Below are 21615 nucleotides of genomic sequence, written 5' to 3' on the forward strand. Positions count from 1 at the left end.
GCAGACGTGGTACTGCATTGCTACACAGCAGCAGCTAATTGCCTTTTGGTAGAAGATGGTATATTACGATTGATATCCGTCGTCGTCGTACTGCAGTGGCTGTCAATCATGGGCACCTGGGCAGATATGCTCAGTCCTATCGAACAGTCTCGACGATGATGGCTATCAGACGTAGTATGCTATTTTCTGCCAAGCACCCAGTATTTTCTGCCAAGCACCCAGAAGATGCCGAGGGCTATCAGTCATGCTGCACCGTCGTCTGCCAGATTAAGATGTAAAAAATAGATTTGTTCTGTATTCATTTGCTTCCCCCTCCCTCCATGAAATAAACGGCCTGCTAAACCCAGGGGTTTGAGTTCAATCTTTGGGGGGTGGGGGGGGCATTCTGTGTGACAGTTGTTTGTGTTTCTCCCTGATGCACAGCCACCTTTTTTTATTTTAATTCCCTGTACCTGTAAGCCATGTCGTCACTCGCCCCTCCCTCCCTCCGTCCATCAGATACTAGTTTCCCGCCTTTTTTCAGACCAGACGCCATAGCACTGGGATCATGGAGCCCGCTCAGATCACTGCGGCAATTATGAGCACTATGAACACCACACGCATTGTCCTGGAGTATATGCAGAGCCAGGACATGCCAAAGCAAAACCAGGACCAGCCGACGAGGCGATTGCAGCGCGGCGACGAGAGTGATGAGGAAATTGACATGGACATAGACCTCTCACAAGGCACAGGCCCCAGCAATGTGCAAATTATGGTGTTACTGGGGCAGGTTCATGCTGTGGAATGCCGATTCTGGCCCCGGGAAACAAGCACAGACTGGTGGGACCGCATCGTGCTGCAGGTGTGGGACGATTCCCAGTGGCTGCGAAACTTTCGCATGCGTAAGGGCACTTTCATGGAACTTTGTGACTTGTTTTCCCCTGCCCTGAATCGCCAGAATACCAGGATGAGAGCAGCCCTCACAATTGAGAAGCGAGTGGCGATAGCCCTGTGGAAGCTTGCAACGCCAGACAGCTACCGGTCAGTCGGGAATCAATTTGGAGTGGGCAAATCTACTGTGGGGGCTGCTGTGATCCAAGTTGCCAGGGCAATCAAAGACCTGGTGATATCAAGGGTAGGGACTCTGGGAAACATGCAGGCCATAGTGGATGGCTTTGCTGCAATGGGATTCCCAAACTGTGGTGGGGTGATAGACGGAACCCATATCCCTATCTTGGCACCGGAGCACCAAGCCACCCTGTACATAAACCGCAAGGGTACTTTTCAATGCTGCTACAAGCCCTGGTGGATCACAAGGGACGTTTCACTAACATCAACGTGGGATGGCCGGGAAAGGTACATGATGCTCGCGTCTTCAGGCACTCTGGTCTGTTTCGAAAGCTGGAGGAAGGGACTTTCTTCCCGGATCAGAAAATAACCGTTGGGGATGTTGAAATGCCTATTGTGATCCTTGGGGACCCAGCCTACCCCTTAATGCCATGGCTCATGAAGCCATACACAGGCAGCCTGGACAGTAGTCAGGACCTGTTCAACTACAGGCTGAGCAAGTGCCGAATGGTGGTGGAATGTGCATTTGGATGTTTAAAAGCACGCTGGCGCAGCTTACTGACTCGCTCAGACCTCAGCGAAAAGAATATCCCCATTGTTATTGCTGCTTGCTGTGCGCTCCACAATATCTGTGAGAGTAAGGGGGAGACATTTATGGCGGGGTGGGAGGTTGAGGCACATCGCCTGGCTGCTGATTACGCGCAGCCAGACACCAGGGCGGTTAGAAGAGCACAGCAGGGTGCGGTGTGCATCAGAGAAGCTTTGAAAACGAGTTTTGTGACTGGCCGCGCTACGGTGTGAAACTTCTTTTTGTTTCTCCTTGATGAACCCTCTGCCCCCCCCCACCCGGTTCACTCTACTTCCCTGTAAACCAACCACCCCACCCTCCCCTCCCCTCCCCCCTTTGAGCACCGCTTGCAGAGGCAATAAAGTCATTGTTAGTTCACATACATGCATTCTTTATTAATTCATCACACAACTAGGGGGATAATTGCCAAGGTAGCCCGGGATGGGTGGGGGAGAAGGGAAGGAAAAGGACACACTGCAGTTTAAAACTTTAACTCTTATTGAAGGCCAGCCTTCTGATGCTCGGGCAATCATCTGGGGTGGAGTGACTGGGTGGCCGGAGGCCCCCCCCCACCGTGTTCTTGGGCGTCTGGGTGAGCAGGCTATGGAACTTGGGGAGGAGGGCTGTTGGTTACACAGAGGCTGTAGCGGCGGTCTCTGCTCCTGCTGCCTTTCCTGCAGCTCAACCATACGCTGGAGCATATCAGTTTGATGCTCCAGCAGCCGGAGCATCGACTCTTGCCTTCTGTCTGCAAGCTGGCACCACCTATCATCTTCAGCCCGCCACTTGCTCTGTTCATCCCGCGATTCAGCCCCCCACCTCTCCTCTCGTTCATACTGTGCTTTTCTGTAGTCTGACATTGACTGCCTCCACGCATTCTACTGTGCTCTGTCAGCATGGGAGGACATCTGGAGCTCCGTGAACATATCATCCCAAGTCCGCCGTTTTCTCCTTCTAAACTTCACTAACCTCTGTGAAGGAGAAACATTTGCAGCTGGTGGAGGAGAAGGCAGAGGTGGTTAAAAAAGACACATTTTAGAGAACAATGGGTACACTCTTTTACGTTAAATTTTGCTGTTCACATTACACAGCACATGTGCTTTCGTTACAAGGTCGCATTTTTCCTCTTATATTGAGGGCCTGCCGGTTTGGTGTGAGAGATCACTCACGCATTGCCAGACAACAGATTTCGGCTTGCAGGCAGCCATGGTAAGCCACAGTCTTTTGGCTTTTTTAACCTTCTTAACATGTGGGAATGGTTTCAAACAGTAGCGCCCTCATTTCCCATACCAAGCACCCATTGGGTTGGCCATTTAAAATGGGTTTGCAATGTAAAAGGAGGGGCTGCGGTTTCCGGGTTAACATGCAGCACAAACCCAACTAACCCTCCCCCCCACACACACCCAATTATCGGGGATGATCACTTCACCCCTCCCCCCCACTGCGTGGCTAACAGCGGGGAACATTTCTGTTCAGCCGAGCAGGAACGGGCACCTCTGAATGTCCCCTTAATAAAATCACCCCATTTCAACCAGGTGACCGTGAATGATATCACTCTCCTGAGGATAACAAAGAGAGATAAGGAATGGATGTTGTCTGCATGCTAGCAAACACCAGGACCATACACTGCCATGCTTTCTTATGCAATGATTCCAGACTACATGCTACTGGCCTGGCGTGGTAAAGTATCCTACCATGGCGGACGGTATAAGGCAGTCCTCCCCAGAAACCTTTTGCAAAGGCTTTGGGAGTACATGAAGGAGAGCTTTCTGGAGATGTCCCTGGAGGATTTCCGCTCCATCCCCATACACGTTAACAGACTTTTCCAGTAGCTGTACTGGCCGCGAGTGCCAGGGCAAATTAATCATTAAACACGCTTGCTTTTAAACCATGTGTAATATTTACAAAGGTACACTCACCAGAGGTCCCTTGTGTGCCCTCAGGGTCTGGGAGCACGCCTTGGGTGAGTTCGGGGGTTACTGGCTCCTGGTCCAGGGAGATAAACATATCCTGGCTGTTGGGGAAACCGGTTTCTCTGCTTCCTTGCTGCTGTGAGCTATCTACATTATCTTCATCCTCATCTTCCTCGTACCCCGGACCCGCTTCCCTGTGTGTTTCTCCAGTGACGGAGTCATAGCACACAGTTGGGGTAGTGGTGGCTGCACCCCCTAACATGGCATGCAGCTCCGCGTAGAAGCGGCATGTTTGCGGCTCAGCCCCGGACCTTCCGTTTGCCTCTCTGGCTTTGTGGTAGGCTTGCCTTAGCTCCTTAATTTTCATGCGGCACTGCTGTGCATCCCTGCTATGGCCTCTGTCCTTCATGGCCTTGGAGACCTTTTCTAATATTTTGCCATTTCGTTTACTGCTACGGAGTTCAGCTAGCACTGATTCATCTCCCCAGATCCTGTACCTCCCCTTCGGTCCATGATGGAGCTCTTTTGCGATCCTGGGACTCCATTACGGTTACCTGTGCTGATGAGCTATGCGTGGTCACCTGTGCTCTCCACGCTGGGCAAACAGGAAATGAAATTCAAACGTTCGCGGGGCTTTTCCTGTCTACCTGGTCAGTGCATCTGAGTTTAGAGTGCTGTCCAGAGCGGTCACAATGAAGCACTGCGGGATAGCTCCCGGAGGCCAATAATGTCGAATTCCGTCCACAGTACCCCAATTCCGACCTGCTAAGGCCGATTTTATCGCTAATCACCTCGTCGGAGGTGGAGTAAAGAAACCGGTTTAAAGGGCCCTTTAAGTCGAAAGAAAGGGCTTCGTCGTGTGAACGTGTCCAGGCTTAATTTGATTTAATGCTGCTAAAGTCGACCTAAACTCGTAGTGTAGACCAGGTCTTAGTAGCACATCTGTAGCACATTGTATGGAGAGGTATGTTAACAGCCTTGTGCATAGCCCTGTTCCTTACTCTATTTCCTATCTGATGTAGCACCTTCCCGGTGTGCAGGGATCATGCCAGTGAAATAATGTTTTGTGCTAGAGCTGTGCAGGGGGGTGGGTTCAAAGTGTCACCACTCTAGCACAAGGAAATCCAGCCGGAGTGTTGATTTCATTGTGTGTTCTCATTTAATACAGACAGGTGTGTAGGTACCCGTGTGTGATATAACAATGCTAAATGGATTTGCCGGATGTGCCAAGGGGATGACAAATAAAATTGTATTCACAGCTGCAGTGCTGTAAAATATGGCTCATATATGGAACTTGAATTGTTAGAGCAGTTGTAGAGTTCAAGCAGGTAGAAGCTCCATAACACATGCATTAATTAATTAAGCTATGTGAACCACCTTGGAGGGGAAGAGGTATTTTACAGATGAGTGGATCAGTGGTAGAGCTGGGAAGAAACTCAGTCTCCTTAATAGAGATGGGGAAATAGCCACTAAACTAGAGAGAGACAAAAGCTCTCTATTTGGGATATCAGGAGCACATGTGGAACCTAGTGAACAACAAGGATGGGAGTCTGTCTCCATTACCCCTAGTCCCACTGCAGATGCTTCCCCCTACTGCATTGTTTTCAGGTCAGTTCTCCTTGAACCTCACCCAAACCATTTCTGCCCTGCACAGCGACGACTTTGCTGATTTCCCTTTCCCTGCAGTTTTTCACAAAGTATGGTCCTGATTACGTGCTGGAGATCACACCGAGCTGCAGGCCAGACCGCAACGAGCCACATAAAGTCCAAGAAATCCTCAGCATCATCAAAGGTGAGCTTCCCCCACCTCCTGCCACCTTACTGCTCTGAGAGACAGACTGCTGGCTGTGGCAAAACCCAAAAATAATACATTAAGGAGGAGAATATTTCTCTTGGTATCTTTATGGCTCTGTCTAGAAAGCTGAACTCCATGTGCTTGACAAGTCATAATATACAATGACATCCATCTTCTGCCCAGTGTTGGATGTGGTAACGGGTTAGTTGTGAAGTGCAAATGTTTCTATAGGCGTGACCGCTGCACTGTGGTCTGTGGCCTGTGGAATTCCAAAAAAGGTAGTCCACAGCTGTCATCCTCTTCAGTACGAAAGGGCAACCTGCAGAAACCCCAGGGCCTGGTGCTTGTTTATTTTTCATTGTTTTAACCTGTCTGTGGCTGCTGTACAGACACTAAAGCAAGCACAGAGAATTAGTTAACAACAGAGCAATAGGCTCACATGTCCACTAAAGCTAAATCTCTGAGCACCAGCCAAGAGAAATGTGTTTATACCATGCCTCAAAGGTCAACAGATCTGGGCTCTGCTGGACCAACAGGGGACTCTTAGCTCCCCACTCCTGCACACACACCTCTCAAGATGCCTAATTCTAGGGACATTTACGGAGCACACTTCAGCTGTTCTGAACTGTCTAGTGGCATGTGGGGAACAGCGGGCCGGCCCCGCTGCTTAGATCAGGATAGAGCATTCCATGCTGCCATCCATGGTCTGACTGGACTTCATTTCTGTATTGAATGGGACAGTGGCTATAAAATGCCCAGTGCTCCACCAATCGATTTCAGACATTGGGTTCTTGGTACGCTGCCGAATGCAGCCTTTGGTTGCACCAGTTTGGTTGACCAATTTTAGTCATTAATTCCCTTAACATGCTTCTGGCACCATCTCAGGCTTGCACTACTCTCTTTCCTTCCTCCCTCCCTGCAGACACACACGCCTGCCTCAGACACACACCCTCCTTTAGGAATGTTTTAACTTAAAATTTAGCTTTGTGCAGGTGCTGTATTAAGAGCCCTGGCGACTGCACTCTGTCCTGTATCCCCAGATCCAGACCAGCACAGGCAGCAGCAGATTTCCCCACACCCCCTTAGTACCATGCTCCACCCCAACATGGAATGATAATCTCTAGAGGTGAGAGGGAAGATTGCTCTTCATGGCCCGTTCCTTCCTTGGCCTCTCTGGAGTCTGATGACAAGGAGGCCAGTGAGTGCCATGTGCAATGGAGGTGGCTTGAGTGGATGTTGGTCCATTGGGAACTACATTGAGAACCCAAATTCATTTCTTGTAAACCACCAAATAACCAGCGAAGGATGGAAAGTTCCATAGCACAGTTCCAGTCCCAATTCACTGAACTCTCCAGTGCCTTCTACTCTGTGAAAAGATAAGATGAGACTGAATCTAACTAGTTTGCAACCCATCTGTAAAGCCACTATGTCTTGGAGCAGGGTTACCTGGCCCCAGCAGCATTCATGTACATCCTTAGAACACGTCACAGCTGCTGGACCAGCCAGTTTCCAAAGGTGGAGGGGCTAGCATCATATCTGGATACCCCTATTAGTGTAAATTACATATTTTAGTCCAGATGCGCTCCCTTCCTGCATCACAAGCGTTTGAGCAAAGTTTTGTAGTTAATTAAATGCAGATTAGGGCTCTTTCTTCAAGTCCCAGATTCCATTGCCATTCTGAACTAGATAGAAGTCGAGTTATAAAGAGACACTCCCAGCTCTGTGTAGGGAAAAAATTAGGATTTCCTTTATATTTTAAAAAAAGTGTTGTGACTTGGTATATGATTTCTTATACAATCGGTTTAACCCTACTCTAAAAACAGAGGTGGGCAAACTATGGCCCGCAAGCCACATCCGGCCGGCGGGACCCTCTTGCCCGGCCCCTGAGCTCCTGGCCTGGGAGGCTAGCCCCCAGCCCCTCCCCTACTGTTCCCCCTCCTGCGCAGCCTCAGCTCGTCCCGCCGCTGACGCAATGCTCTGGGCGGCGGGGCTGCGAGTTCCTGGGGCAGCGCAGCTGCAGAGCCGGGGCCTGACCCGGTGCTCTGTGCTGTGCGGTGCGTGGCTGTCTCCAGCTGGGTGGCCGCTAGCCACAGGTGCTCCAGGCAGCGCGGTGAGGAGGGGGGTTGGATAGAGGGCAGGGGAGTTCAGGGTGGTGGTCGGAGGTGGGGGTGCGGATAGGGGTTGGGGCAGTCAGAAGGCAGGAAACAGGGGGTTGAATGGAGGTAGGGGTCTCGGGGGGAGTCAGGATGGAGAGGGTGGGTTGGCTGGGGCGGCAGTGGGCAGTTGGGTCAGGGGTTCCAGGGGCAGTCAGGGGACAGGGAGAAGGGGTGGTTGGGTGGGGCGGAGTCCTGGGGGAAGGCATCAGGAAGGAGGGGGGGGTTGGATGGGGTGGGGGGGCAGTCGGGACAGGGAGAAGGGGTGGCTGGATGGGGCAGGGGTCCCGGGGGGGGGGCAGTCAGGAATGAGAGGAGGGGTTGGATGGGGCAGCAGGGGGTAGTCAGGGGCGGGGGTTCCGGGGTGCTCAGGGAACAGGGAGCGGGTGTGGGGGGTTGATGGGGCAGGGGTCCTGGGGGGGGGGGCAGATAGGGGGCAGGGGCCGGGCCATGCCTGGCTGTTTGGGGAGGCACAGCCTCCATACAATTTCCGAAACCCGATGCGGCCCTCAGGCCAAAAAGTTTGCCCACCCCTGCTCTAAAATGTACCCTCCTGCCATGCTGGATACACCGCAGGAAACATGTGCTGCAGGGAAACTGAAACTGTTTCGTTTTACTGAATGAACTGTAAGTGGATTGCAGAAAGATCACCAAAAGCAGTACTGGGGAAAAGTGAATTTGACCTTAGTGTTCAGTTTTAACAATCTTGCGTAGAGGTAGAAACACTGTAGAAAAGATTTGTGTCACTTCAGTGTCCATTTAAAACTCCTCCTAATATCAGCTGGATCAGTTAAAATACAAATCAGAAGGTGTGTGCTGGACTGCACAGCACAAATGCCTATTAACAGGCCTATGAGAAAACAGTGTGTGTTTGATTATTGGATTAGTGCCGATGCTGTTTTGTAAGAAAGGGACTTCTGAAAAGTATCAAATTTTATGTTCTCTTGTGAACACACATAGTGCTACAAGTCATTCATGCTAGGGAGATAAATGAGGCTCCATACAGAAATAGATGGTAGGTCACTGGAGTTGCGAGGACTACATATGATGTAAACTTGGGGAACAGATTATTTTGCATCATGTATTCTGTTCAATAATGTACCCCATAAATTTGATTAGAGTCTAACTTTAGGAATGTCTTGGCATTCTGGAGTCCTGTACAAACTTGTGGTTTATGATTACCACCTTGGATTTACAACCACTTCTAAACAGTTGTGGGGAAGGAAGGAAGAACTTCTGCCTCTGTATTGTACATGATAAATCATTCAAAATGTATGCAAAAGGCATGGGGCCTTTGTGGCAGATCCAGATGGACATTCTTAATAGGAACCATGTGCCCAGAGCTCCATTTGCCAAACTGAATTCAGATCCCTGTCTCGGCACTCTAAATTAAAGCCTGCTTTTGTTGAAATCACACCAGAGAAAGGACTGCTGCTTCTAGCATGAACTGTAAATTGGTGGTTTATGCTTCAATGTATTTGTTTAGAATAATTTTTTCAGTTAAAAGAAGGTAGAAAAATAAGGATGATGGAGAACAGTGGGGCCATGTGGTATGATCATATTGCTAACTGGATTATAAGAGCGTTTGGGGGATGGATTCTAGTCACCTAGCTGTAATCATCTTCCAAACACAACAGGCATCTCTGCTAGCAGAAGGGAGCCCCTGAGGAGGACAGATGGAGGGCAAGCTAGTTATACTGCAAACAGAAAAATTGTGTATACACGTGTCCCGTGTCTATCTAGTCACAGGGTTTTCTATACCGCCCGTTACCCTAGGAAGAAAGGGGAGAAGTCTCTTAGCTTGCTACCTACTTGTCCAGGGTTAGTACAGACCTGGAGGCTTAGCAGCAGTTAAGAATGGAAGGCAGATGGATAGGAGGGAGATGCTTTGGGTTTCAGCTATTTCCTTAGGGTGTTTTCACTTCCCAGCCTGAGCTCAGTTTGAGTCAGCTGCTCTCCTGGTGCTGATCTCTTGAAGCTGCTGGGACATTCTTGTGGTGGTGCTGGTTGCATTTTACAAAACCAAATGTCCAGCTGAACATTGTTGGTATATTGCTGGCAGCGGAGCTCAGGGTGTCTTGGCATCTTTACAAGTGGTTCCATGTAATACTGAAGAGGAGGGTAGGCAGGACATATCCCTGAAGGTGCTCTTGGGGATGTGGAGCTCATCCATTAGAGTGGTATCTGTTCTGTGTTCCTGTCCAACGCCTGGGTGCAAAGAGTCCCATATGACCACCAGTATCACCTGTTTTCAGATCTTGGTCGTAGCTACTTTCTCAATGAGCTGGCCTAGGAAAGGAAAGTCAGAGAAAGGAAGATAGTTGGGAAGATTTTATGCATCAACTACTGGGTTTATTTATTACCACACGATCCATCGTCTACAGCCAAGCACTGAGGTACAATCGCATCTGCTCCAACCCCTCAGACAGAGACCAACACCTACAAGATCTTCACCAAGCATTCTCAAAACTACGATACCCACACAAGGAAATAAAGAAACAAATCAACAGAGCCAGACGTGTACCCAGAAGCCTCCTGCTACAAGACAGGCCCAGAAGAGAAACCAACAGAACTCCACTGGCCATCACCTACAGTCCTCAGCTTAAACCTCTCCAACGCATCATCAGTGATCTACAACCCATCCTGGACAATGATCCCTCACTTTCACAGACCTTGGGAGGCAGGCCAGTCCTCGCCCACAGACAACCTGCCAACCTTAAGCATATTCTCACCAGCAACCACGCACCGCACCATAACAACTCTAACTCAGGAACCAACCCATGCAACAAACCTCGATGCCAACTCTGCCCACATATCTACACCAGCAACACCATCACTGGACCTAACCAGATCAGCTACAACATCACCGGCTCATTCACCTGCACGTCCACCAATGTTATATATGCCATCATATGCCAGCAATGCCCCTCTGCTATGTACATTGGCCAAACTGGACAGTCACTACGCAAGAGGATAAATGGACACAAGTCAGATATCAGGAATGGCAATATACAAAAACCTGTAGGAGAACACTTCAACCTCCCTGGCCACACAATAGCAGATGTAAAGGTAGTCATCTTACAGCAAAAAAACTTCAGGACCAGACTCCAAAGAGAAACTGCTGAGCTCCAGTTCATTTGCAAATTTGACACCATCAGATCAGGATTAAACAAAGACTGTGAATGGCTATCCAACTACAGAAACAGTTTCTCCTCCCTTGGTGTTCACACCTCAACTGCTAGCAGAGCACCTCACCCTCCCTGATTGAACTAACCTCGTTATCTCCACACTGATATATACCTGCCTCTGGAGATTTCCATTACTTGCATCTGAAGAAGTGAGGTTCTTACCCACGAAAGCTTATGCTCCCAGTACTTCTGTTAGTCTCAAAGGTGCCACAGGACCCTCTGTTGCTTTTTACAGATTCAGACTAACACGGCTACCCCTCTGATACTTGGGTTTATTTTGGTCATGTTGACTTGTGTTTTTAGAGTGGGCTAGCAAGTTCACTTCCAAGAGAAAGGGAGTCACTGATAATCACTTTTTTAGTAGTTTGTGTCAGTTGTTTTATCCTGGCTCTCATCAGCCAGGAGGGGCTAAAGGAAGAGAACTGTTCACTAAACCTGAGGAGCTCTTTGGCCTTGACTAAACCTATACCTGGGCTGATGATTTAAAGAGAGGGTGGAGTCAAACAGAGATAGACCGGGAGAGACAGAATGAAACTTACAAAGGGACACAGAGGAAATCGGAAATAAAATATGATATCCTGGGAAAACAATGAATGAATGCATGGTGGGGGGGCAGATCCAAAGCACAGATATTCCACGGGAGGGAGATGCAGGGCGTGGGAAAGCAGCAGTAACTAGGCAAATTAATGGAAAACAATTGAGACAGAGCTTGGAATGCAATATAGCAGCAAAAAAGCCAAAGCTTTGCTGGGCTGCATACATAAGGTTGCCTCACTGAGCAGGAATTTAGTAACCCATCAGTATAGGCCCCTATTTAGACCAACCTACAGTAGGGCATAAGCTGTCGGGCACCTCGCTCTCAGAAAAATGGGAAAGGAGCTAGTGAGTTTGGTTATGAGGAAGCAAAGCTCGGCCCCATTATCAATCTAGGGGTAAACCGGCATTGCTCTCACCGCGCTACCCACGCCGCGCTTCTCTTGCGGCACCGGTGCAGACAGCACCCTCTATGGCGACAGTGGGTACCGCGCCTCCTATGTCCTCCTACTCGGAAACTTCGGACTCGGAGGCGGACTCGTACCGCTCTAAAAGATCGAGAGGTAGGCGATTGTCCTCGCATACGAGTGCCCAGCCATACCCACCACAGTGGCAGCAGCAGCAGTGGCAACTGCCCCCCCAGTGGCCGTTCTGGTCGCCGTGGGCCTACCACCAGTCAGTGGGTCAGGCGTACGGACCCCGCTCACGAGCCGCATCTGTCTCTTCGAAGTCCGCGGTACCGCCGCTAATGCCACCGGCACCACCGTCTGACAGGAGTGTGCCACAAAGGGACACGGCACCGCCTAGCCAGACAATGGCACTGACGGGGACCTTGCTCCCAACATCGCAGGCACCGCCCAGCACGCCTCGTCACTCAGTGTCGACCCCGGTACCGGCCGCGCAGCCTGAGTACCGTGTGCCGCAGGCCCTCGTAGAGGGAAAGGGGATAGATGAAGTCCCTCTTCAAGGGATCTCTTCGTCCTCATCTCTGGACGAGGCAGTAGCGGGAACTTCAGCGGCACCGGCCCTGGAGGACAATAGGATCCTCCAACAACTGCTTACTTGAGCAGCCCAAAGCCTCTCGATCCAGACTGAGGAGATCGAGGTGGACACGGATCCGGTGATTGATATCCTGACCCCGTCAGGCCCATCCAGGGTAGCCCTACCTCTCATAAAGACCATTGCGGACACAGCCCACCCACCTTGTGGCAAACCCCTGCCTCATTGGCCCCTACGGCCAAAAGGACTGAGAGGCGATATTTCGTTCCAACCAAGGGCTATGAACATCTTTATACACACCCTCCCCCGGACTCCCTAGTGGTGGATGCCGCCAATCAGAGGGAACACCAGGGTTTTCAGGGGGCTACGCCTAAAAATAGAGAGGCCAAAAAGTTGGACCTGTTCGGGCGCAAAGTTTATTCAACGGGGGGCCTGCAGTTGCGCACTGCCAATCAGCAAGCCATAGTGAGCCGGTATGGACACAACACATGCTCGGCTTTGTCTAGGTTCATGGACCTCCTTCCGCAGGAGTCACGAATTGAGTTTTCAGCCCTGGTTGAGGAGGGAAGATTGATTACCCGGGCTTCCCTACAGGCGGCCCTGGACGTGGCCGATTCAGCTTCACGCACGTTGGCGACTGGTCTGGTCATGAGACGTGGAGCCTGGCTTCAAGTGTCCGGCCTCCCTCACGAGGTCCAACAAACGATCCAGGACCTCCCTTTCAAAGGGCCCACGCTCTTCTCGGAGAAAACTGATAAGAGGCTTCATAGCCTAAAGGACTCACGGACCACTCTCCGTTCACTAGGCCTCCACACCCCTGTCACTCAGCGTAGACAGTTTAGGCCACCGCAGGCCCCTCGGCCGTACCAACCTCAAAATCGAAGGGATGCCTCGCGCAGAAGGCCAAGGACGGGCAGGAGGAGGCAACAACAGCAGCCCATCAGCCAGTCTTCTACCCAACCAAGGCCTACACAGGGGCCTAGACCACCATTTTGATGGCCCGGTCGAGGACGACCTACCAGTCAGAATTCTGGATCCTACCAGCCTTACTTTTCGTCACGTCTGTCCCCCTTCTATCGTGCGTGGGCCCGGATCACGTCCGACGCTTGGGTGCTTCGCATGGTAAAGGAGGGATATTCTATCCAGTTTTCCTCCCTCCCCCCCACCAGCCCCCCTCCCAGTCCCTCTTCAGGGACCCTTCTCACGAGCAACTTCTACTTCAAGAAGTTCAGTCCCTCCTCGCATTAGGGGCAGTAGAGGAGGTTCCTCAGGAGCTACGGGGCAAGGGCTTCTATTCTCAATATTTCCTAATACCGAACGTGAAAGGGGGCTTCAGACCCATTCTAGACTTGCGCGGTCTCAACAAGTTTGTGAAAAAGCTCAAGTTCCGCATGCTCTCCCTGTCCTTCATCATTCCTTCCATGGATCCAGGAGACTGGTATGCCGCCCTCGACTTAAAGGACACATACTTTCATATTGCGATAATCCCTCGGCACAGGCCTTACCTCAGGTTTCTCGTGGGCAACGCTCATCTACAATTTACGATTCTGCCCTTTGGTCTGTCAGCAGCCCCAAGGGTCTTCTCGAAGTACATGGCAGTCGTGGCTGCCTTCCTACACAGGCACAGGATCCAGGTGTTTCCCTACCTGGACGATTGGCTCATCAAGGGCAGGTCCAGGGCGCAAGTGGAGGCTCAGGTGGTCTTTGCCAGGCAAACCTTCCTCGAGCTCGGCCTCTTACTCAACGAGGCCAAGTCCACACTATCTCCAACCCAAAAAATCGAATTCATAGGAGCAGTTCTGGACTCGACACACGCCAGAGCATATCTCCCAGACGCCAGATTCCGGCTATATCCAACATTATCCTCAGCCTCCAACGTTACCCCACCACCACAGCAAGAAGCTGCCTCAAATTACTAGGGCACATGGCAGCATGTACCTACGTAGTGAGACATGCCAGACTCAGACTGCGCCCACTCCAGTCTTGGTTGGCACGGGTTTATCGGCCAGTCAGGGACTCCCTAGAATCGGTGGTGACGTTACCTCGGCAGGTGCTGGACTCCCTTCAATGGTGGCTCAACCCGCGGGTGGTCTGCGCAGGAGTTCCTTTCCTCGACCCCGAGCCCTCCCTCTCCCTGGTAATGGACGCATTGGATCGAGAATGGGGTGCACATCTGGGCGACCTCAGAACCCAAGGCCTTTGGTCACGAGAGGCTCTTTCGTGCCACATCAATGTCAGGGAATTACGAGCTGTGCGCCTCGCATGCATAGCCTTCAAATCCCAGCTGGCAGGCAGATGCGTTTCTGTCCTCACGGACAATACTCCAGCGATGTTCTATATCAACAAACAGGGTGGTGCTCGCTCCTCTCCCCTTTGCTGGGAAGCCCTCGCATTATGGGACTTTTGCGTACAGAACGTGATTCACCTGACAGCATCCTACCTCCCGGGGGCGCAAAACGGGCTCGCGGACGCACTCAGCTGCTCGTTCCAGGGTCACGAGTGGTCTGTCCACTGGGATATAGTTCTCTCAATTTTCCGGCTCTGGGGTCATCCCCAGGTGGACCTGTTTTCCTCCACCGAGAACAGGAAGTGTCACCAGTTCTGCTCCCTCAGGGGACGCAGTCCGGGGTCCCTAACAGATGCCTTTCTCCTCTCATGGACAGATGGGCTATTTTCGCCTTTCCCCCAATTCCCATGATTCACAGAGTAATCCTCAAGGCCCGCAGAGATCACGCTCGGCTCATCCCGATAGCGCCAGCGTGGCTGCACCAGCACTGGTACACGTCTCTCCTGCACATGTCTATGCGGGTGCCACTCAGGTTGCCCCTACTCCCGGACTTGATCACACAGGATCGCGGTCGCCTGCTTCACCTGAACCTGGATTCGCTCCACCTTACAGCCTGGACGCTCCATGGCTAAACCCGGTGGAGTTGCAATGCTCTCATCAGGTCAGGCAGGTCCTTCTGGGTAGCAGGAAGCCCTCTACAAGGACCACGTACTTGGCCAAGTGGAAGCGCTTCTCCCTCTGGGCCACACAACGGGGCCAGGCTCCCTCGCTCACCCCGGTCCCCCTCATATTGGACTATTTGCTGCATCTGAGACACCTGGGACTGACCCTCTCGTCGGTTCGAGTACACCTTGCTGCAATCTCGGCGTTCCACCCGGGAGAGGGGGGTACCTCAGTGTTTGCGAACCCACTCGTTACGTGGTTCCTTAAGGGCCTTGACAGACTGTTCCCACACATCCGTCAACCTGTCCTGGCTTGGGACCTCAATTTGGTCCTGTCCATCCTCACAGGACCCCCCTTTGAGCCGCTGGTTTCGTGCTCGCTGTTATATCTTTCATATAAGGTAGCGTTCTTGGTGGCTATCACATCAGCCCAGAGGGTGTCAGAGCTCTAACGTCTGAAGCCCCGTACACCGTCTTCCGCAAGGACAAGGTCCAACTCAGGCCACACCCACCATTCCTGCCTAAGGTGGTTTCTCCATTTCACATGGGTCAAGACATTTTTCTCCCGATCTTTTATCCGAAACCACGCTCCTCTGCGAGGGAGCGTAGGCTGCATTCCCTCGACATTCGCAGGGCTCTCGCTTTCTATATCGAAAGGACAAGGTCCTTCAGGAAGTCAACCCAACTTTTCGTGGCTGTGGCCGACAGGATAAAAGGGCTCCCGGTCACCTCACAGCGAATTTTGGCTTGGATCAGAACCTGCATCCGGGAGTGCTACAGTCGGGCCAATATATCAGCCCCACCTATCACGGCCCATTCCACAAGAGCGCAGGCCTCTTCCGCTGCCAGGTCCCAACGCAGGAAATTTGTAGAGCACCTGGTCCTCAGTCCACACCTTTACGACGCACTACGCCATCACACACCAGGCCAGAGATGATGCTGCCTTTGGCCGCGCAGTCCTCCAATCTGCAGTAACCTCCGACCCCACCGCCTAGGTTCGGGCTTGTGAGTCACCTGCTTGGAATGGACATGAACAATCACTCAAAGAAGAAAAAACTGTTACTCACCTTCTCGTAACTGTTGTTCTTCAAGATATGTTGTTCATGTCCATTCCAATACCCACCCTCCTACCCCTCTGTTGGAGTATCGGCAAGAAGGAACTGAGGGGGTGGAGGGTCGGCTGGCCCCTATATACAGCGCCATGAAGGCGCCACTCCAGAGGGCGCCGAAGCCGACCCTACGGATGCTGCTATAGTAAAATCTTCCAGCTGGCATGCACGCGGCGCGCACACACCTGCTTGGAATGGACATGAACAACACATCTCGAAGAACAACAGTTACAAGAAGGTGAGTAACCGTTTTTTTCCATCCTCGGGATATGCTGATGGTGCAGTGTGGACCAGTGGAACTTTCTCAAAATGGTGCCCGTCAGCGCGCTCCTCTGTTCCGGACTATTCTGAGGATAAAGCTACAAAAGGCGGCGCTGTGTTCCGCCCACCTCAGTTCCCTCCAGCCACAGTAGCAGACAGACCAGAAGCCTCACTAGAGCGCTGTGTCCCAGATTTGTCAGAACAGCTTTTACACTGATGGATCAGTTCTGCGACTTCAGCCTCATGCCTTGGAACCCAGATGTACATCAAGGGGTGATGTGGAGGACCCTTTTTAAGACGCGTACTCCTGAGGAAACAAGGCTTTGGATTCCAGAGGCGATGCCAATGAAGCACTTAAAGTCACCTCGGATTCGTTGGTCCCTCCCAGGTCCATGATTACCATAGTCGCTTAGGTTCAGCACCTGGATTCACAGTCAGATCAGAAAGCCCTTCACACAATATGGAACATAGTGTCCTCAGGCAGAAAGATACAGGAAAGAAACCACAGATGATTGGGCCAATTTCTCTTCTTTTGTCTTCCTCTCTGGGGAAACTTACTAAACCCACTCCCTGGCAGGTGCACGCTTCCCCAGCTATACAGGAACCCCTCCCTAGAACATGTACCGACGCCCCTGGGGGAAATACCTCACCTGGCTCAATCCTTCCTTTACCAGGGCTGGTACTGCCTCCCATACAGCCACCTCAGATCCACAGTCTGAGGCTAGATCAGGCTCTACCTTCTCCTTTGTGTCCTGAGTATTTGCACTGTAAAACTGATAAAAGAAATAGTATTTTTCAATTCACCTCATACAAGTACTATAGTGGAATCTCTTTATCGTGAAAGCACAACTTACAAATGTAGATTTTTTTTTAATACAGTTCTACAGTTGTAAGTTCAACTTTCATGAGAAAGAGATTGCAATACAGTACTTGTATTAAGTGAATTGAAAAATACTATTTTTTATTTTTACAGTCCAAATATTTATAATAAAAAATAAATATAAAGTGAGCACTGTACACTTTGTATTCTGTGTTGTAATTAAAATCACTATATTTGAAAATGTGGAAAACATCCAAAAATATTTACCGGTATATAAATAGTATTCTATTATTGTTTAACAGCGCGATTAATCCTTATTCATTTTTTTAATCACTTGACAACCCTAATTTAGTCATGATGCAGTACAGAGACTTTTGAAGGGACTGATGAATGTCTATGCTGCAGTCAAAGAACCCACCCAACATGGGACCTCAGTCTTGGTATTTAGCTCATGGAGGCTCTGTTTGAGCTTTGGAACAATGTTCCCTGTTTCACTTTTCAGTTGACAGGCTTCCTTGTGACCATGGCATCTGCTAGAAGAGCAAGTGAGCTAAAGGCTCTGACAGCTGCCCCATCTTTTACAGCCCTCCAAAAACAAAGTGGTTCTTCATCTACACCGTCAGTTCTTCTCTGAGGTGGTGACAGAATTCCACTTAACCAGTCCATTAACTTGCCGGTATATTTTCCCCAGACGTCACTCAGGGGAATAAAAGAATATCAACATGATATTCTTTTATTCACTCAGGGGAGGCAAAGTTACATGCTTTAGATAGCAGGAGAGCCTCAGCTTTCTAGCTGGACATGTTGAGCAGTTCAGAAATCACCCACACTGTGCAGCTCCTCTGGGGAAAGAATAGAAATCAGTCGCATCAAAGTGCCTGTGTATGTGGGCGAGGCTTTGTGTGGAGGAATGGTGCAGCAGATCTCTGATCCTATCCCAGTGGGGCTTAGATCACACTGCACAAGGGCCAAGGCAGTGTCCATGGCCTACCTTAGACCTACCCCAACTTTAGAGATCTATAGCGCTGCCACCTGCAGCTTGTGTCAGACCCTTATGAAACCCTGTTCCCTTGATCTGGCAGCCAGATTAGAGGCTCAGTATGACAGTCAGTGTGTAACTAGCATGCTGCAGCCCATTATCCGGAGGCAGGAGTGCTGGGGATCCAACATTGCAGAAGTCCTGAGAATGTGCAAAGGCCCCTTGAAGAAGAACTGAAGGTTACTCAGCTGTAACCGGAGTTCCTTGAGATGGACTTTGCATGTTCACCCTCCCCACCTGCCGCCTTCTCTTCCTTGGAGTCCTGTTTGGACCAAGGACGGGGGCCAGAGTATAGCATCCCCTTGTATAGTCTTGCCCTAACAGGATTCAGGAGCACTGAGGGAAGGGGGTGGGAGGGCTTCAGTGAGCACTGCTGCTAGAAGGTTCTGCCAGTTGAAGCTGCACCACTGGTGCATCCCAAGCATGAGAATGTGCAGAGCCCATCTCTGACTCCGGTGATAGGTGGGTAATATTCACTGCTGCAAGCACCGGTTGTTTGGGAATCAGCTGTTTTCCTCCAGGTGCCATAGTGCCCTGGGAACTGCATTTACTGGATGTGATGTCAGGCCTATTTATCACTGGAAGAGGCTTCAGCACTGTGAGCGCAAGGCCAGCTTTAAAGGAAATGGAATTTCAGTTCATGAACTTGAGGGAGACAGAGACTTAAAGATTCACATATTCCAGGTCCTGAAGGGACCATTTGTGATCATATAGTCCAACCTCCTGGAGAACACAACCCATAAATGAATCCTGGGTGTTCCTGTCCTCCCTGCCTGTCTATCTCTCAGTAGCCAGCACTGGCTTTGGTCAAGCGGAGGAAACCCTTACCCTGGCTATCTGCTGGAGGGAGGGTTCATCCCACTCCCCAGACAGTGGGAAGAGACTCCTGCATGCTGGAGGGGGCAATCTCTCTGCTTTGGTGAGGCTGCAATTTGAGTCAGTGCTGAAGAGAAGACTCAGCTGAATGGAGAAGTGCAGTAGTGCAAATTAAGTCCTCCGATCCCTACCTCAGATCATAGAAGATTAGGGTTGGAAGAGACCTCAGGAGGTCATCTAGTCCAACCCCCTGCTCAAAGCAGGACCAACCTCAACTAAATCATCCCAGCCAGGGCTTTGTCAAGCCAGGCCTTAAAAACCTCTAGGGATGGAGATTCCACAACCTCCCTAGGTAACCCATTTCAGTCCTTCACCACCCTCCTAGTGAAATAGTTTTTCCTAATATGCAACATAGACCTCCTCCACTGCACCTTGAGACCATTGCTTCTTGTTCTGTCATCTGCCACCACTGAGAACAGCCTAGCTCCAACCTCTTTGGAACCCCCCTTCAGGTAGTTAAAGGCTGCTAACAAATACCCCCCTCACTGTTCTCTTCTGCAGACTAAATAAGCCCAGTTCCCTCAGCCTCTCCTCGTAAGTCATGTGCCCCGGCCCTCTAATCATTTTTGTTGCACTCTGCTGGACTCTCTCCAATTTGTCCACATCCTTTCTGTAGTGGGGGGCCCAAAACTGGACACAATATTCCAGAGGTGGCCTCACCAGTACCGAATAGAGGGGAATAATCACTTCCCACAATCTGCTGGCAATGCTCCTACTAATGCAGCCCCATAAGCCATTAGCCTTCTTGGCAACAAGGGCACACTGTTGACTCATATCCAGCTTCTCGTCCACTGTAATCCCCAGGTCCTTTTCTGCAGAACTGCTGCTTAGCCAGTCGGTCCCCAGCCTGTAGCGGTGCATGGGATTCTTCCGTCCTAAGTGCAGGACTCTGCACTTGTCCTTGTTGAACCTCATCAGATTTTTTTTGGCTCAATCCTCCAATTTGTCTAGGTCACTCTGGAACCTATCCCTACCCTCCAATGTATCTACCTCTCCCCGCACCTTAGTGTCATCTGTGAACTTGCTGAGGGTGCAATCCATCCCATCATCCAGATCATTAATGAAGATGTTGAACAAAACTGGCCCCAGGACCGACCCCTGGGGCACTCTGCTTGATACTGGCTGCCAACTAGACATCAAGGCATTGATCACTACCCGTTGAGCCCAATGATCTAGCCAGCTTTCTCTCCACCTTATAGTCTATTCATCCAATCCATACTGTTTTAACTTGCTGGCAAGAATAAAGCCAGGGTGTTAATCAGATTCCCACTGATTTACACTGGTAATCTGATTAACACCCTGGCTTTATACAGGGGGCCAGCCCCCCTCATGAAGGGATCCTGCACCCCGACTTCTGTCAACAAAAATGCGCATCCTCTCCTCTGCTCTTAAGCAATGACCTCACCCTGAGGTATGGCTGACTAGCCCTCACAGCTAGCCAGACACTGGCTGTTGCTAATTTTCCTGGCCCTGCTGCAGCCTGTTTAACATCACTGTAATCTCCTCTCTCTATGCACCCTTGCTTGTGCACTTTAGGTGCTAAGAACTGGTTCACAACAGCTGAGAGCTGTGTTGGTAACTTGCTAGGAACCTGAGAACCTCACTTAATTTGCATGAAATGTAGCCACTTGCACCCATGCTCAGTCCCTGCTGAGTATTGATGTGCAAACTGCAGTGAGTACAGCTCCTGCCATGCAATTTTCCATCATGACCCAACTGCAGCTCTACGTGGAGCATTGCATGCTGGGAGCCTGTAGTTCTGTATTAAAGATGAAGGCAGCTGTGTGTCACATTATAGAATCCTTTAAATGACCCGTGAGCCAGGCTTCAGCCACCCCGGTTTAAATTATATTTTGATTAAGAGCGGGGATGTGAACAGCCTTGAGGGGCACAGTGTTCCCACCGTAGCGTAGGATGTATATAAACACGCACTCCTCTCCCTGCAGTTCCAAGCCGGAATCGCCTATCTAAGGGTTCATTTCTTTAAATGAAGTTAGACTGTCAAGTCTGTTGAAACGTAGGCCGTTGTGAAAGAATGCAGCGTGTGCTCGCCAGTTGGCACCAGTCTTGCCAAGTGTTTAGAGGCTGTCTGGCCGAAACAAATAAAATGAAAGCATCACTGATTAAATGTGCCTGAAGTGCTTAATTGGCTGCCTGAAGAACAGAAAATAAAACAAATTGCTTTCCATGTTGCCAAAAAAGCAGAACAATGGAGAATAACAAAGGCCTGGGATAGAGAGCCATCAAATGCGGGGCAGCAACCCAGACCGAAGTGTCCTGTACTGCAGCATGGTGTGTTTTCTTTCTGCCCTCTCCTTTCTTTAGAGCTTTAATTTCATTATTTAGTAAATATAAATCAATTGG

General features: G+C 50.5%; 1 protein-coding gene across 14 annotated transcripts in view; it reads left to right on the forward strand.

The window, feature by feature from the left end:
* The window catches only part of HDAC8 (histone deacetylase 8), a 115003-nt gene that overhangs the window by 88596 nt on the left and 4792 nt on the right, over window positions 1-21615 (forward strand). For 3 of the 14 annotated variants that reach the window (XR_006176517.2, XM_065557191.1, XM_005279176.5), the window contains one exon: window positions 5215-5320. The exons of 3 other annotated variants lie outside the window; for them this stretch is intronic. Coding sequence is in view for 9 of the 11 variants with exons in the window: in XM_065557191.1 (XP_065413263.1) it covers window positions 5215-5320 (106 nt within the window). In the remaining 2 variants the exon portion in view is untranslated. Of the gene's footprint in view, window positions 1-523; window positions 3996-5182; window positions 5321-21615 lie in introns of those variants that run through there. 8 more of the 14 variants (XR_010590403.1, XM_024111580.3, XM_065557185.1 and 5 more) reach the window with 7 other exon arrangements.

Source organism: Chrysemys picta, chromosome 9 (assembly GCF_011386835.1).
Source record: "Chrysemys picta bellii isolate R12L10 chromosome 9, ASM1138683v2, whole genome shotgun sequence".
NCBI classification, from domain to species: Eukaryota; Metazoa; Chordata; order Testudines; family Emydidae; genus Chrysemys; species Chrysemys picta.